Source organism: Protopterus annectens, chromosome 9.part0 (genome assembly GCF_019279795.1).
Source record: "Protopterus annectens isolate FY-2018-M chromosome 9.part0, PAN1.0, whole genome shotgun sequence".
In the NCBI taxonomy this organism is placed as follows: Eukaryota; Metazoa; Chordata; order Ceratodontiformes; family Protopteridae; genus Protopterus; species Protopterus annectens.
The window spans coordinates 608,107,386-608,125,651 of record NC_056743.1 but is presented as its reverse complement, the minus strand read 5'-3'; the positions used below and the strand labels follow the sequence as shown (position 1 = coordinate 608,125,651).

Below are 18,266 nucleotides of genomic sequence, written 5' to 3'. Positions count from 1 at the left end.
TACCTAAAAAGTCTTTTCACTCACGATGACCTGACACTCCTTTGTATATGTGATTTGTGAAAAATACATCTTAACACCAGAACAACCTATGCTGTCTGAGAGGGCTGTAAGTTCTCTGCTAACAGTTAGATTGCCCTTGTGGATGAGATCATTTGTACCAATGTGAATAAAAACAGATCCATACTTCATAATGTTTAGGCATTCTAAGACATTTCTTACATCCTCTAGTTTTGCTCCTGGAAAGCATTTATCATCTACTCTGGAAATGTAAACATCAGTTACTCTAATAACTGGTCGGCCGCGGAGTTTACTATCATTATGTCAATGATTAGAACTAAACTAAAATATCAATCGTAATTCCCGAAACTGGATGTTACTGAGAAAGGTAATATCAAAAAAACACAGTTAATGTCGAAGTACATCATATTCGACATCTTTAACATTAATTATAAATGCCAAATGTTCAAAAGTAATCAGAAGCACCCCATATCCCTTACAATAAGGTCGTGAATGTAAATTCCATAGTTCCGCTTACCGAAAAACTTCCTGAAGTGCTGCTTCTGTGTTTTTCATGTGAAAGTCGTAAATCCCATAGAAAAACATACAGTAGCTTTATAAAGTCTTGTATACAAGCACATCTAAATAATTATGGCACACGGTAATGGACGCAAGTCATAGAAATGCCACAAAAATACGGTACTAACATTACTTCACACACATAATATAAATAACGACATATAACTTTACAAACATTCAAAAAGAGCAGTGATGGGCTACTAATTGAACAAATCCTGCTGTGGAAAACTGTTTACATTTGCATAGTAGTTTTTCTATCCTGCCACAGAGGTTTTCACAAATGCTAGAGATAATATACTTACTGATGGTTAGAGTGTTAGGTTCCTCGATAAGCTATGATTCTAATACTGCAGCATATTATTAACTATGTCTGCAGTGAATTTTAAATAGTCCGCCACACTCATGGCAATGCAGAAATATGTCAGCTCATCGCAATCACGTCGACACCCAAAAACACAGAGTATACTACTCTGACTGCAAAAATGCCGAAAAGCACAATTCATTTGTGCATCTGAATGTCGAGTATGTAAATATATGACTAATTTACATTTAAAACTTCAAATTTTGACATTAACAGCATCAGAAAGGTAAACCTTGCTTTAACAATAAATCCAGCCGCGGTGGTGCAACAGTTAAAGTTGTCGCCTCACAGCAAGAGGTTCTCTTTTTCAGTTCTTGGCTGGAGCACCTTCTTTGTGGAGTCTGCATATCCTCCCTGTGGTCGACTGAATTTTAAAGACGTGCAGTAGGTGCATCTGTGTGCCTTCTGTGAAGGTTGGGTGTCAGGCTGGCAACTCGACACCATAAAAACTCTACTGCCAATCAATCTGCTTACTGATTTGCTGTGGTGACCCCTAATGGAAAAGCAGAAAGACTTTTTAGTTCACCTAATAACTGAATCTCCTGTTACAAGAATATCTTTTCTGACCAGATCTGAACAATCTTCATCACCATTACTTTTATTGATCCCGCTGTTTGGATTGCTTATTACATTTACATGCAAACAATTTTCTTCCAACTGTTTGTACAGCCACAAGTTGAGCCACGTTGTCAACTTCTTTCTCCTCTTTTTTCTTACAGTAAGAGTTTCAATCTTTCTACCTTCAATTATGATTTATTTCTTTTCACCTGACCCTTGTCACTTTTTTCTACATAATCTCTTGGAAAAATGTTGGCTTTTTGTGTAGGCTGAAGATTTTCTGGTAGAAAAATGTTCTCATTCCTAGTAATCTGCAGGTTACATAAAAAAACAGTGTTCTTTTTAGTATGTATTCTCTCTTTTTAAAGTCATTAATCAGATTATTTTTTCCTTATTTGTTGTGAACTTTCTCCTTTCTTTTTTTTTCTTCTATGTGATCTGAATCTGCAGAATACTTGTATTCAGAATTTCAAAGTTGTCTGTGGTATTATCCTGTTCCTTAGACATTCCTGACAAACACTTCATTTCCTAAATATGTTCTATTTGCTCTTTGCCTAACATAATTTATCTCATCGTTCTAGTCAATAACGTATGTAATAATAGTCCAAGTTATGCTAGTTGCAGAAGTGCGATCACCATCAGTAAGACTAGATTTACTCCTAATAATGGTAAGCAAATCATCCAACTTTTGATATGAGGAATGCAGATCACCAATGGTAGGTCCTGCCTTTAAATTGGTCTATGTTAGTTGAGTTTTCAGAAACTCAAAAGTCATATTGGCGAGATGATATCATCGAATTTCTGAAAACTCAAACATTAAAAAAAAAAGAAAAAAAGCACAAAAATCTATCTTTTTATTTTGTTGTATTTACTTTTGCAAGCCCCACTGCCCCCACACCCCCTGCAAGCTATATATACCAATTCCCAAGATCACACTGCATTAAGGAAAATAGTAAATTCCCTAATCCTCACTGTACAGCAATCTCCATAAAAAAATCAAGTTTTCAGAAGTTTGATCATATCATCTTACCAATATGAATTTCAAGCTTCTGAAAAGTCAGTCAACTGATAGGGATCCCTTTAAATATATACCTCTTTCTCAGCATGCTAGCTATCTTAACACCTTGTTTGAAATTCTCATGGAACCCAACAGCTTTCTACTGGGGAGACTGAACTATCTATCTATAAACTAACTAATCTATGCTGCCAGTAGTTGGTATGCCCACTGTTGTTTTGACATTTTCAATGCTATCGCCCTTATACAAATAATTAACCATCACATTAGGGCCCCCAGTGCCCCTACCAATATGGCATCTTCTTGCACACCTGCATATGTATCATCTTCCCTTATAAATCAGATCATAAAACAATGATTTTTTTTTTCATTTAAAACTGTCAGCACTCCCCCTGAAAGTATCTCTGTGTTTAGGGGCTTCACAAAGCACTTCTCAAAAGCCGACCTTCCTTAACTTGACAAATTTAGTGAAGTTATACTTCGCCCACAGTCATAGCTGTTTCATAGATTACCCACTCTTTGCCATTCTTTTTAATTATCATATTTATTTATTTATTTTATTTTACATTTGTTTACCAGGAGAGTTCGACTGGGCAGGAATCCCATTTTCAGTGTAGGCCTGGGGAGAAAAGTTCCACAAAGGTTAGTACAGTAAATGCAATAAACACAAGTTATCAAAGTACAGAATGAAAGAAAGTAGTTGTAGTATGATAATACAGTAAAATAAGCATAGGATAAATATGCAATATAATACAAGAGTATGTGAAGAATATACAATGCAGTTGTAGAGTGTTTCATTCAGTTATGTGGTTACATTCATACATTGGTTAGTACAGTAAAATACAATAAGCACAAGTTGTTTAAGTTCAGAACAAATAAAGGAGCTGTTGTATGCTTGCACAGTAAGATTAACATACGGTAAACATCAATATAACACAACAGCACTGGAAAAACATACAGTGCATTTTGCTATATTACACTCTACTGCCAATCATTAGCGGACCGGAGTTCCGCTGTGGCGACCCCTAACCAGGAAAAGCCGAAAGACACACACACACACACACACTGAGAATACTTTTCACATTACTGCAAGTCCAAATGTAGGAAGTTTGAATTTGTGCATTTATAATTTGATTTTAGAAGAAAGTCTAAGATTGCATTAGCTTTCTCTGGGATATATTTTTTCAGCTCTGTTTAAAGCTAAGAGCACCTCATCCATGGGCCCAGATGTCATAACATAACAAGGTTCCCTGATTACCAGTATCAGATATGGCTCATCTGAACCCCTTACTTAACCTCTTTAATCAAAGACATTCTAGTGGTTAATTTCTGATGCCTTAGAAAAGAGCCACTCTAATATTGTTATATAAGGGTTCCCCAACCACAGACCAAGCTAAGGAATTTATTACCTAAGACCTCAATAATCTAGATATTGAAATTCTTCTAACCTTGGATTCTCATCAGTTCATCTTTATCCAAACGGTTACCCTGTTTAACCTCAATAATTTCTCTGAAAAGTAAGCTAAGCAGTAGATCACAGATACACAGTACATTCAGCATATCTGCACCTGGCTGACGCTATACATCACTAAAGCATTATTGACACATTTGTAAAGCTGAATCTTTATGTTGTGTTGTGGATACATAACTGATTGTCTGACAGAAGCCATGTTGTTAGAGTCACAGGTGTCACTTCTAAAGGCATAAAAGTAAGTTACCAGAAATGTACCACAAGGTTCTACTGTTTAGCATCTAGTCCTTAGACTTTCAAGCCAACACTTCTTGCCTATGGTTATTTAAGTTTGGCAACGACTGTAAATTGTGTACTATTATTTGGTTCTTCACGGACTCAGAATTACTCTAACAGGAGTTAACACCATATTTTGAAATTAAATGTGAAACTATGTTGTATAGTTAATTTTGGCCTTATCTGGCTCATCTAATTTCCAAAGGTATTTTCTCTAGATCCAAAGTCATTTTAACATGCTTTACTTGCATCTCATCAGACCCATTATTCATGTACTGCTACGAAGCTAACGACCTGGGGGCCTTTCTAAGCCTAGCCAAGTTATGCCAAAAGAATGATGTCCTGTATCTTAATAGGATATTGAGGGCTAGGCATTTATAAGCTACCTCTATCCATAAGGAACAATGTGCTAACCCCAGTGTAAATGTCTTATTCCCTATCCACTTGTCTCGGTTGCACTTAAATTGGATAATAGATAAACTCAGCTTCACATGGATGGCAAGCCCGTTCCTTTGGAGGGGCACTCTCTGGGACACACATCTGTCTCTTCAGTGAGTTCTGTTTAAATCAGACAAAATTCAGGTCCCTAGACCTTGTATTTCCGGTACTTTTTCACTTACAAATATGTAGGAGATTCACAAGTGTGTGGTTTGCAGATGCCTTTGTAAGCCAGGCATAGATCTCCTCTCAGCAATCTGCAAGAGACTAAGTCGATGGAAAGGGCTTCAGGGCAGGCTTATTACATCTTGTATTCATTTTGTAAGGAACCTCTGAGGTCTCTCTAGTTGCTGCATATACCTGGTCAGGTACATAGCAAAGGGAGCATTGTACTGTATGACTGGTCTGACAAGGGCAGAGTACAGTGGGATGATGACGTCTTCACTTATAAGTTGCGCAACATAAAAGGATTTCCTCACCAGTGTGTCCACATGGTGGTCAAAGTAAGGCTACTGTCTATTTGTGTACCCAGATACCTGACCACTGGGTGAACAATTAGGGGTGTATAATCAACATGGTAATTAACCAGGACTGGTGACTTCCCAAAGGGTACAATTATGGATTTCTTAGCATTGAGCTTGAGACCATGGCTTTGGCACCATTTATTAGTCAGAGGTAGGCCATGTTGAAGAATGCTAGTGTCTGCAGGGGGGTCTGTGATGATCCTCAGCTTGCAATAATCTGCAAAAATAGTCAGCCATAAACCTTCAGCATTTGCTTCCATTTCAGTGAAATAGATACCAAAACAAGAGTGTCACCAGTACTGAGTCGTGGGGGACTCTGCTAGTGTCTGACCACTTGGTGGAGGAGGGCCCACCAATTTTGACCTCCTGGGTTATATCAGTGAACCATCTGGCTATCCAGTGGGTGATAAAAGGATTAATATCTAAAATAGTGAGCTTGTCTATAATGCCTGAGTTGGGTATTGTATCAAAAGCCTTCGCCAATACCCCACTCTTAAGCCCCTTCCCTCTACTCAGTCTCCGGTAGACTGCTGACAGGTGATCCATGCCTGGCTCACACGGCATCCGCAAACTCCAGTTATTGAATATAATGCCCTTCTGGTATATGTTTGTCCAAATACATCACTTAGCCTGAAAGACATCAGATAATCCCCACTAAAAAAAAAATCAGTGGGCTCAAAAATCTTAGTTATCAGAGCAAACTGGCAACCATTTCTCTCTGTACAGAGTTTGTTATAAACTTCTCCTTGGGATCTTATCTTACCTGAGCCGTGAAGTAACCAATCCTCTTTTACCTACTGATCCTTTACAGAACAAATGCTTTTAAACTTTCATCAGCAAATAAATAAGACACATTGGTATGAGTGATTCATATCACAATGTATCCCCTCACCTCTGTAACAAACATATCAAGAAGCCCCCTTGCTACCTCAATAATTGGATGGTAGCCCTTAAATTCTCCTCATCCATATCGTGTTGTCCTCCTTGAGTCTGTAGGGAACCTCTAACTATGGCTAGGCTTGTAATGGTCTGCAGTCTGATTACCTATGAAACTGTGAAACAAATCACAGCACCATTATGGTGAAAAGCATTGTGTACACTTAGACTCATAGATTAGTACTGGGACATTTTATGCCTAGCCAATTACCCCATGTGAGAATCAAACCCTGCACTTTGTGTCTCCAAGGTAAACACCTTAACCATTATGCCATCCTCCCATCCCTAAATTAGTACTAGGCTAACTACCCTTGTGGGCCATTTCAAGCCTAGCCAATTGCCTCATGTGAGAATCAAACCCTGCACCTTGTGTCTGTAAGGTAAACACCTTAATCATTATGCCATTGTCAGGCTAGCAGTAATTCTAACCAAGCATTTTAAGTGTTAGTCATTGGCTATATAAATGTTTAACTGTATTTCTACTTTATTTTCTTTCCTTCAAGCTTGTGGAGCTGACTACATGGAACCTGACCCTTCTAAGATGGCTGCTCACCACAGTTTTCAAAACAATGTACCCCACTATGCTGAAGCTGACATCATCAATTTGCAAGGGGTGACAGGGAATAATACCTATGCTGTACCAGCACTGACCATTGATGCTTTGGCTGGAAAAGATGTTGTTGTAGGAGAGTTTCCTCGGCAGTATCTGGTGTTCAAGGAGAAACTGGGAGAAGGACAGTTCGGAGAGGTAAGAACAATCAGAAATTGTAGCATGACACCATGATGCTAGATGTGGCAGTGTGCTAGCTTGCAGATTAGGGATGATGCAAAGGTAATGCAGTGTGCCACAGTGCATATATAGCCAGGTTCTTTTTAGAAAAGCACGGATCTTGCTCTCCACAAAGGACGTCTTATGTATATGTCTGATATGGTCAGTGTAATAGTAATGGACAGTAGTAACTGTTTAAAGTACAGTTACATCTTGCAGAAATCTTAATTTACAATGGATTTTCTGTCTTCACAGATTTCATACAGCATATTAACTTTAGTTTAAACTATACCTGGAATATATTTTTATGCATTTAAATTATTTAAACTAACCCACCAAGAGTTTTTTTCTTTTGCTTAAGAAAAAACAGATCAAAATGTTTTGTTTCCTTCATTAAACAAGAGAGGAAAAAAAGAATATAAGCTTTTTTTATTTTCAGTTTGAGAAAATGGTAGGTTATAGTCCTGTTTGCTGTTAAGTTTTTCTTTCTAAAATGCACACATTAGCATTGTGCAATATTAAATAAATTACTATTTGGTGGTTTCAAATCTCCTTGTGACTGATATCTGTGCATTTATTTGCTTGTTTGCTTTTAGTTCTAGTCTGATGCTAGCGTTTGGTATTCAGGAACCTCAAAGTACCCAAAACAGATCTAATACAAAGCTTCTGGTGACAGCATTTACAGAATGTGCTGTGAAAACAACATCTCTTTCAATGTCCATGTCACCAGTGAGTTTGGGATGGGATGACAGTTGATAGGTGTTGTCCAGCCTGAGTGACATGCAGTTCTTGGAATTTCACCTTCATGGAATATTGCAAGTTTTGGCCTATTAAAAGCAAAAAAAAAGCAGACAATGATTGCTAATACACAATCACCTTTGTATTTAAAATTTGTGAGTGTGTATTGGTAACCACTTAGCGTCTACCTTTGGGTGTTATAGTCTCTTTTTAGCCAGGTCTCTGATGACTTGTCTGTTCTTAAACTTGAGATGCCCATGGCAGAGAAAGCAAGCCAGCCATTCTTTTAACTGTCATCCTGCCCTGTTGTTTAAACTAAAGGGGGAGTTGACATTCTGTAACTGTAAATGAGTTACATACTAATATTCTGTTGTTTTAAATAATAAATTGGTTAGTGTCCTCCTATAACTCTGTTTATCGTCCTTCAACTACAGAGCTGGTGGTGCTGCGGTAGCGTTGTCATCTCACAGTAAGATGCTGTCCGGTTCGATTCTCAGCTAGAGCGTCTTCAGCGTGGAGACATGCGTCAATGGGCGTACCTTCGTTGAAGGTTGTGCATCAGGGCTGGTAACTTGGCATGTAAAAATCAACTATCAATCATTAGTGGACCGGAGTTCCGCTGTGGTGACCCCTAACCGGGAAAAGCCGAAAGACACAACAACTACAGAGCCTTTTCATCCTATAACAACTGCTGACAGCAGTCAACATTTTTGTGTTTGTGTGTGTGTGAGTATGTATACATATATATATATATATATATATATATATATATATATATATATATATATATATACGGGTCTCCTTTTTCTTATCGAAAGCTCATCCTTTCGAAAAGAAAAAGTACGAGGCCAATTCCGCAAAAGTGCACTTAAACCAAAGTGCACTTTTGTGAGTACCAGTTCAATGAACCGGTAAAATTACAAAAATAAAATGCGCCCCCCCCCACACCCCCGCTACTTTATATATACTAACTCCAAGATTGCACTGAAGTGGGAAATAGGTATATTCCCTTATCCCCCACTGTAGCGTGATGTGGTGCAGTGTTTTTTATTTTAACACTACCAGTTTGTTGAACCGGTAGTTGCGAAAGTGCATTTTTGCGTAAATGGGTTAGTCCTTTTTCTTTTCAAAAGGTTAGCTTAAGATAAGAAAAAGTAGACCCATATATATATATATTTATATATATATGTATATATATATATATATATATATATATATATGTATACATACATATACACACACACAAACACACACACACAGATATGCATATAAACGACCATACTGTAAACAATTATAACTGATATATGATGCCAAAGGCTTATGTAGATTGTAAAGAACTTTATTTTTGTCTTAAAGACACTCACACATCACTCTCAGTGCCTTGAATAAAAACATCGTCATGGGAGATACGGAGTGAAAAAAACAATCCTTCTGATAAGATAGTAATTAAAAACTTCTCAAAGCAATTCATTTATACTTACCTGAAACATATGCAACCTCATATTTTTCTGTCTTAATTAGGCATATCCAATATAAATACAGTATATTTTCATCATGTTAAATGGTTGTATCACAGTGAATAACAGTGACACAAACCATGTGCATAGCTGTTTATATCAGATGTTTTCCACTGACTGATCATAAATAAAAATGATTCATCAAATTTCACTTTGTCAGATCTAAGTAAATGAAGATGACTTCTTCTCTTAGACTTGTCTAACTTGTTCTAAATCAAATACTTCCTGAGAGCAGAGTAACAGATTTCAACATTAAGTGTCAGTATTATTGTTTTTGCTGCAGCTTTTGAGGGCTTCTTACTCCATCAGTTCTTCTATTCAGCTGACATTTCCTCCCAAGAATGCTGCAAAGAAACTTTTCCTGTTCTATAGCAATTGTGTTCATGTTATTTGGGAGAGGTGTGGCCTGCACTGTGCTCCCCTCAGAATTTTCTTTTTTATTTGTTGTGCTTGCCATTAAGAAAATACACAATGAAATTGGAGTCGACTGAAATTCAAGTAACGTCATTTTGATAAACTGCATTTCAGCCTAGCAGCTGTCAAGCATATTTCTTTCCTTAATTTGTTTTTTTCATGGTCTGCATGTTGGCCATAAACCCCTGCATACCTAGACTTTGTATGGACTCATTTATCCCCACTGGATGGCATCCTTTTAACCCATTTAGTCCTGAGAGTAAAAGTTGAGCTGGTTAACTGTAGGAACCATCATTCATTCACTTTAGAGAGGGGGGAGAAGTAAGCCCTATTCACATTCATGTCTTTGGGTTTAGGATATAACAGGCCTATGCAATGTACGTCAATGACTCTGTGCGGTATGTAATTTTGGCCCTTCAGTTCTTGTAAGCTACACCTGCCATGTAAGCAGCATTCGTCACCAGGACTTCCACGCAGAGTATGCCCAGAAAAGTGCTCCCTATAATTCTTTCTGGGAAGTGGCTGGCATTCCTTTAACTCTTCATGTCAGCTACAGTAGTTTGCTGAGAAGTTATTTCAACCCCTCTAACCCAGCATTTAGTAAGGACACTGTCCATCACTGCCAGTGATGTTGGGTGCCTTGCATGCTACTGTAAAACAGAAAAGATTCTCATGATTTTCCAAACCATTTTGTTTCCAGAATTACTTGGCACTGTGTAAATAGTCATCCTGTTAGATGGAACTGCCACTGCCACTGTCTGCCAAGCATGACTTGAAATATTCTTGTTGGCGTCAAATCTGACTGTGAGCATTTGCATAATGCAGACTTTATTTTTTATTTTCATATGGCAAAAAATATTGAAAAAATGCTATAAAAACTGCACTGCATCATGTAAAATGTGGCATCATAAAATATGCACATGCCTGTTATAATTTATTAATGATAGTACCATTTTGAACCCTGAACAACAAGATGCTGAAAAACATACTGCTCAACACATCTCACAGAAACACCACAAGGATGAAAGTCAAACTGTAAACAGTTTTGGTGGGAGATATGCATGCCCATGAGGCGCCAAGCCCTCCATACCACTCAAACTTAGATATACCAACTCCACAGTTGCGCAAACATGAGGAAGGGAGAAATCTCTCAAAACAAAGGAATTAGTACTATACATACTTTTGAAACTGCACTGGCAATTATTTCCTATGAAAAACATCTGTCTGTGTTTTGAAACTTGACACATATGGGAATGTGAACTTGGTAACCTGCAAACAATTCAAAAAATGAACATCAAGGAGCCAAGTTTAACCACTGCTGTAAACTTTAACTGATGCTTCTAGGACCACGGCCTTTTGCCTTCAAGGAATGATTCTTTTACCATCAAAGCAGAACCTCTTATACAACTAGCACCACTTAATTCCAGCTTAATTAAGTGTTAATTAACAATTAAAATTTTAAATTTGCTCATGTGACCAAAACACCCTTATAAAGACATGATGTTTGCTGTTAGCCATCCTAAACACACAAACATCCCTACACAAAATCTTTTAACAAAATTCTTACCATTTAAATGTTCTTAAATATTGTATTATATTTTCACTTCAATAATTCATATACAAAATTAAAAATCAGCAGTTCTAAAAATTTAAATCAACCTCCAAATTTAATTCTACTGGTTGCATAGTCCTATAAATTAAAATGAACCTGCTTTCTGGTTCTCATAATTTCTGAATGACCCCCCCCCCCCCAACTACGCATAATCTAGCTAACACACTAAAAAGGAAACTGTTATCTAACCCTTTATGAACTAGGTGAAAGTGTTCTACCACTGGGCTTTCCAGTTTAATGATCCTTATATCTCCCAAATGTTCTAAAACACGTTTTTACTTTCCTTTTTGTTTGTCCTATATACCATTTAGAGGGGATACATCAACAACCTAGTATGTAAACCACACCACAAAATTCACAACTAAATTTCTCAAAAGAAAAAAAAAATTCCCATTGATCTTGGTACCTGATAGATTCTTAATATTGCTGCATATCTTGCAGCACACACTTCTGAAAGCAAAAAATTCACCCTCAGGTTCATAATTCTTTTAAATTAAGGAATCTGCCATAAGAAAATGCTGCCCGTTTGGGAAATAATGTGCCCACCATTTCATTGTGACACACTACTGGCCATAAATTGTTAACCAAATTTCTCAGAATATTGGAAAAGGAGAATATTTTGTCACAAAATACATCTTTCCCTCATGTTCTTCCTCTCTATGTGCATTTGCATATACCTGCTGATTATATGTCCATTTTGTTTTCTTTTTGTTACTTAAATCCAACTTTTCTTTTGGCTTATCCAAAAAATCAGAAGAATATCTCCTGACCAATAACCTGTATCTTACTTCATCTAAGTTTCTCTCCAGTAAACTAAATTCTGAAGTATTGGTGCTTATACGTTTAAATTCTCCATATGGTAAGGGACTAATCAAGTAGAGGGGGGGGGGTGCATGCTGCTAGCATATAAAAAATATTTACTGCTGTAACTTTCCTATAAGGTTTGTATTGAACAGGTTTACTATCAAATGACTGAAAACCAAAAGACCTAATCCCAAAAAGACTGAAAATTAAAAATACTGAATACATTTTTAATGTGAGTCAAGCCTCCCTGCTCCCCTCATGTGGGGGGCTGTGCTCCCCCACACCCCCTAACTATATATACCAACTCCAAGATCGCACAACAGTAGAGAAGAGGCAAATTCCATCATTCAGTATTTTGAATTTTTAGTCCTTTTGAGATCCAGTCTTTTGGTTTTCAGTCATTTGATAGTAAACTCTTTGAACACACCCATCTTTGCCCACATCTAGTTCCATGTCCAAAAAGTGAATTGAAAACTTACCTACCAAGTAAGTATATTTTAAATCAAAATAATTTGTTTAACTGATCTTCAAATTCCTTGAACTGTGATACATTCCTCTTACAAATGAAAATCAAATCATCTATGTAATGTTTATATATAACTATGTTTGGAAAGGAATCTTATAGAATATATAAATTTCTTCTCAAATTCTCCCATAAAAATAATAACATAAGAGGAATCAAACAGTGTTCCCATAGCAGTTACCTCTTTTTGCAAAAAACATGTTTTCCAAAACAAAAATAATTGTGTGTTAAAATTCCAATACTTGTATGAGAAAAAAGGCACATGGCCCTTCTCCTAACATACTGTTAATGGCTTCTAGACCCCATTTCTTTTTAATGCTGGTCTATAGGGAACTAACGTCTACAGTTGCCCAGTAATAATCATCTAACCAAACCGTCCTTTAACAGTTGCAGAAAAATCTGTAGTGTTGGCTATTCACCGTGTAACATAGGGGTTTATGTCTATATCTGTGCGTTTGTTTACAATGCCTGAATGGGGTATTTTATCAAATGCGTTAGCCAGGTCAAGATAGGCAGTATGCACCATTTGGCCCTTATGCGTTTCCTTGGTGACCATCTCAAAGAAGTCTCACAGGTTGAGTAGGCATGATTTGCCCTCGATGAAACCAGTGTTTGAAGGTTTTGTATGTTTGTATTAATCATTTCCATGACAGTTCTTTCCATGGCTTTGCATGGCACCAGTGAATGTAATTTTACTAGAATCAGTTGCTGTAATCTAGTCTATTTATTGATGAGTTATTGTGTGATTTATTAAACTGATGGGGGATAGTGATAAGTTGTGTGACTCCACATACATTTATTGCATGTAGAGATATGTTCATGGTAATCGAGTTCCAGCCTGTTAAAGTCACTGAAAATAACTTGTTTCCTTTGGGATACTACTACCCAGGAGACAGACTAAGGTGAAGTGTGTTATACTGAAAAATGGCAACTACACCTCATATTGTACAGTTCCTATCTGTGTGTAGTATACTGTAACCTGGAGAAATTATTTCCTCATCTCTGGTTTCTGGTTTTAGCCACATTTCACTTACAGAGAGGAGGTGTGAGGAGTGGTCGGAGATGTATGCACTGACCTCTGAGTTTGTTGCGCTTACTACTTAGAGTAATACTAACAAGTTTTAGGGGGGCTTTACTCTGTGGTCTGGGATATGACATGATTAAGTTGTTTAAACAGGGTTAGGGTGAATGTCCCCACATTGAAATATATGGCATGGTAGGATATGGGTGGAGGAAAATGGTTGTATGTAACTTGTGACAGTGTGGATAATTTATGTTGAGTTTCAGTTAAGTAACCTTGAAAAAGTGAATGTCAGTGCCATTGTCATTGCAGGACATTGTTACTGTGTAGTTATCAATGTCTTAAGTAAATGCAAAGGAAGGTGTACGCAAGAGGAGGTTGGGATGAAGGAAAGTGTGATAGGATATTAGGTATGAAAGAGAGGGTAGAGTAGTAGTAATTAACAAATTAGTGAGAATGGTGCACTGTGGAATAGTTGCTGTTTGCAAATAGTGGTAAATATATAAAGTTACTGAGAAAGATTGATAGAAGATAATGCAGAGTATGTGTTTGTTGCAGTGGTTGGAGGCGACACATTTTATAAATCTGTGTGTGTTAGTGGGTTAAGGGCCTGTGATAAATGTGTTGTTGTGTTGATGCACTTTTGAATGGTTTTGTGACTTTAAGGGGAAGGGCAACATAAGTAAATTAATGGTAGGGATGGTTAGTTATACAAATGTGTGTGGCTGGGGTACTGGGGATATCACAGAGTGTAGTGGGATTCACCTACGGTTTCTCTGCTGAAGTCAGTCAGTCTGGTCAAGCACAGAACACCTGGCTATCCCAGGATTTATACCAGGTATGTAATAGAGACATGGAAGCTGTTTATCCCCAAAAATGAAGTATCTTGTACTGGATCTGTTGTAGATTTGCTTCTTCATAAAGTTATGTTATTGTTATTAACCTTGCTGTAACTATGAATAATCACTATACTTATCTTTGCAAGTCTCACATAAATAGAGTGAATAGAATAAGATCAAGTGGTTTTCCATGTGATTCCCTCTATTCTGACCACTTTTTCAGTTGAAGGTACCCCATTTGCTGTTACCCTCTGTACAGGCAGAAAGTATACCATCAGTGCTACTGCCCTAGGAATCCACTTCACAGCTGTGGACTTTGTTCAGTACCATTTTAGTAGTACCATGTCAAATCCCATGGTAACGCCTGCAGGCCACATCTACTGGTCTTTAGCTGTTATGCAGTCAGACTTCTAAGGAAATAATGGTAGTTTAATGTACTGTAAAAAGCAAGAAAAAAAATAGAAAACAACAAAAATATGCCCCATTTGACTATTTCATGGTCAAAAACTTACTTTGACATTTGTTTTTAGGATATAACACTTGTTACTTACAGAAAACTGCTTGGATATGTGCATTCTTTGGGTAGAGTGTACATAGAGTGCTATGTCCAGTTTTGGAGGCCACATGTGGAAAGGAAGCTCACAGTATAGATGAGGGTAGACAAGGAGGTGTCTGGGATAGTATGTCAAGCAGATCAAACTGGAAAACTTGTCACAGCAGGTCAGTCCAGAGGTAAAGCCAAATGAACACAGAGGAGTCTTCCACAGATAAAACACTGGTTTATTAAATCAACAAAGGATTAGGCGCTTCCATTTAATAAAACTTCTTTAGAATCACTAACCATCTCAAACCACCATCCTTAAATACCTCCCCACAGATCACATGACTAATTAAAAACCTAATAATATATAAATTTGCAACTCTTTACTTAAAACAATACACTTCAATTGTTCTATTCAAAAATGTTTTTCAGTTATAACACATAACTGAATTCAAACAAATATATGATATATTTTAAACCATATTACAAACTAAACAATGTAAGATTTAAGTTTCAGAATGCTAGATATAGACAGGCCTTCCTTCAATCCAGGGTGGTGATGGCATTCAATATTATTTGCCACCCTAACTTTCTGTTCCAAAATATCTTCCCACGGTCCCCCCGCCCCCGCGGTCTCTCAGTACACTTTCTTAAAAAAAAAAAAAAAAAACTGTGGTCCCTAAATGTCATAATGTGTTTAGCTACAGCATTTCTATGAACTCTCTTCCTAATGTCCAGGAGGTGCTCATATAAACGTTCTTTAAATTTTCTTTTGGTTTTTCCCACTTAAAACTGTTCACATTTTTGACACAGGGCCACATAAACAACACCTACAGAGTGACAAATAGTGTGAGCCCTAGACTGTATGTACATGTGATTGACACAAATGTGGTCCCCCTCTATTATGACTCTACATTGAGCACAGTTACCACACTTGTAGGTCCCCTATTTTTTGTTACTGCCCTGTGAATCTATTGTCACATGTTCAAAGTTATTCTTTCAAGTTTTACCTCTTCTAAATACAACTGGGGGTAACTCACTAAATAGTGTGGTTGTTTCCTTAAAGTGTGAAAAAAAGATTCCAGTATCTATATACGATGTTCTTAATTTCCATGGCTTCATTACAAAAATCTGTAATAAAAGCTCCTTTTTTTGTATTCTTTTGGGGTTCTCCACAATAATATCACCTATTGGAACAGTAGATTTAATGAATGGCACTCTCTCTCCTTTCTCCATTTTCTCTTTTATATTCTCAAACACCTCCTTAAGCATTTCCTGGGGGTAACCCCCATGAACAAACATATTATATAACACCTCACATTCCCTTAAAAAGCCCTCACTTGTGGAGATCATGTGGGCCAATCGAATATGCTGACCCTTGACTATCCCAAATTTTTGATGTGAGGGATGGTTACTCTCATAGTGAAGAATACTATTACTATAAGTGGATTTTCGATATATGGTACTAACCCATTTTTTATTTTCATAATCCTTAGAGATGAAAACATCCAAATAGTTAATGGAACAAGCATCAAAAGTATAGGTAAACCTAAGGAAGGAAGTGGAAGAGTTCATATATTCAATAAAATCTCCCATCTCCTCTCCTTGTCTATCCCAAACGATAAAAATGTCGTCCAGGAAACGGAGATATAGCTTCCAGGTTTCACCTCATAATGTTTGAATAATGTGTGTCTCTCCCATTGCAATAAAATATTTGCAAAAAATGGGGGCACAAGCGGCCCCCTTAGCTACTCCCTTCCTTTGCCTAAAACATTGACCTTCCAAATAGACATAATTGTGCTTCAATACCAATTCCATACACAGTACAAGAACATTAATAGTATTGTTGTCTAAAGATGTACAGTCACACAAAAAGCTGTGGAACTATTCTAACCCCAAATCATGGGGGTATCATATTATAGAGCTCAACAACATCCACTGTCAAGAATTTACAGTTGCGAGAAAACTCCACATTTCTAATTTTCAACAAAAAGTCTAAAGAGTCTTTACAAATATCCTTGAATGGTCTCAAAGAATTTTTCAAAATGGTATCCACATATTTACCCAGGGGGTGGGTTTTTTCTTTTCTTGCAATACCAATAGGTCTCATAGGTGGATCAGATGTATCTTTGTGTATTCTGGGGATCCCAAAAATACATGGAACTACTGGATGTTTCACCCTATAGTTGTTATATAAATCTGTAGAAATTTCCTCCTGATCCACCAAGTCCTGTAAGTAGAAATCAATTCTACGATAAGCTAGTTTAATAATATTCATTGAGGTTTCTTCAGACTGTTGACTGTTATTAACATGACACAACATTCTGTTGAAATAATCCTCACTGTTCATAATTACCACCCCACTCCCCCTTAGCAGGTTTCATGAATCTTAGGCTCTTGTTACTAGAGAGCTCCCTCAGTAAACAGAACTCTTGTGCATTAAGATTTCCCCTGTTAAAAACACCTGGGGTCACCAATTTCCTGAATTCAAACTCCACTAGTTTTTCAAAAATAATGAGTGGTAGTGGTAAAGGGGGAGTGAAAATACTGTTCTGTTTCAGAACAGTCCCTGTTACTTCTGATTCTCCTCCAAAGTCTGAAAATTTACTTTTTTGAGGAATAGTTTCAGTGATATTAGCAGTGGGTACAAAAAGTTCACCTTTACCTAGTAAATTAGCATGTTCAATATTACAATTATAACCACTGTAATTATAGACTGCAAAGTCACCTGTTTGGTTGTAAACAGTCGTATAGGTACATTCCTCTACTTTGTCCAGTTCTTGAAATGTATCCAAAATAATAAATGGGTCTTCTACCTCTAATATTGGCCATACAGGCATTGGTCTTGCCATTGAGTTGTTTGTTGATTCCACCGGGTATTGTAATTCCCCCTGTTCTGTCTCTCCTTCTGGTTTTGGATTCTCCCCGACCTCCTTGGCCCATTCTCCTCTGCTACTTCTAAAGGGACGTCCGCTATAGTATGAGCCTGTTGATCATACCTTGTAGGATCCTCCCTCTCATGTCCATCATGGCGTTTGCCACTCCCATTGGCTCCTGAATGTTTTGGGTATGCTCTGCCTTTGGCGTAAGCAACACGGTCTCTTTCAAACTTTTTCTCTTTATTTTGTTTAATTTTATTGATATCACAGTCAATTATTTTGAAAATGTCAAATATTCATTTTTATAATGTGGAAACAGTAGATCATTCGATATAACACAATCTAATTTATTAGCATCGCAAACCAGGGCATCAGTTTCCTTTTGATTATATTTGACTAGGCACTCCCAACAGATCACATCCATGCAGGTCAAACAGCAGTATTAACTCTTTGT

At 37.2% G+C, this 18,266-nt stretch overlaps 1 protein-coding gene across 5 annotated transcripts in view; it reads left to right on the top strand.

The window, feature by feature from the left end:
- The window catches only part of DDR1 (discoidin domain receptor tyrosine kinase 1), a 1,200,914-nt gene that overhangs the window by 1,126,641 nt on the left and 56,007 nt on the right, over positions 1–18,266 (top strand). For all 5 annotated transcript variants that reach the window (XM_044083163.1, XM_044083162.1, XM_044083159.1 and 2 more), the window contains one exon: positions 6,659–6,903. In XM_044083163.1, coding sequence (XP_043939098.1) covers positions 6,659–6,903 — 245 coding nt within the window. The remainder of the gene's footprint in view (positions 1–6,658; positions 6,904–18,266) is intronic.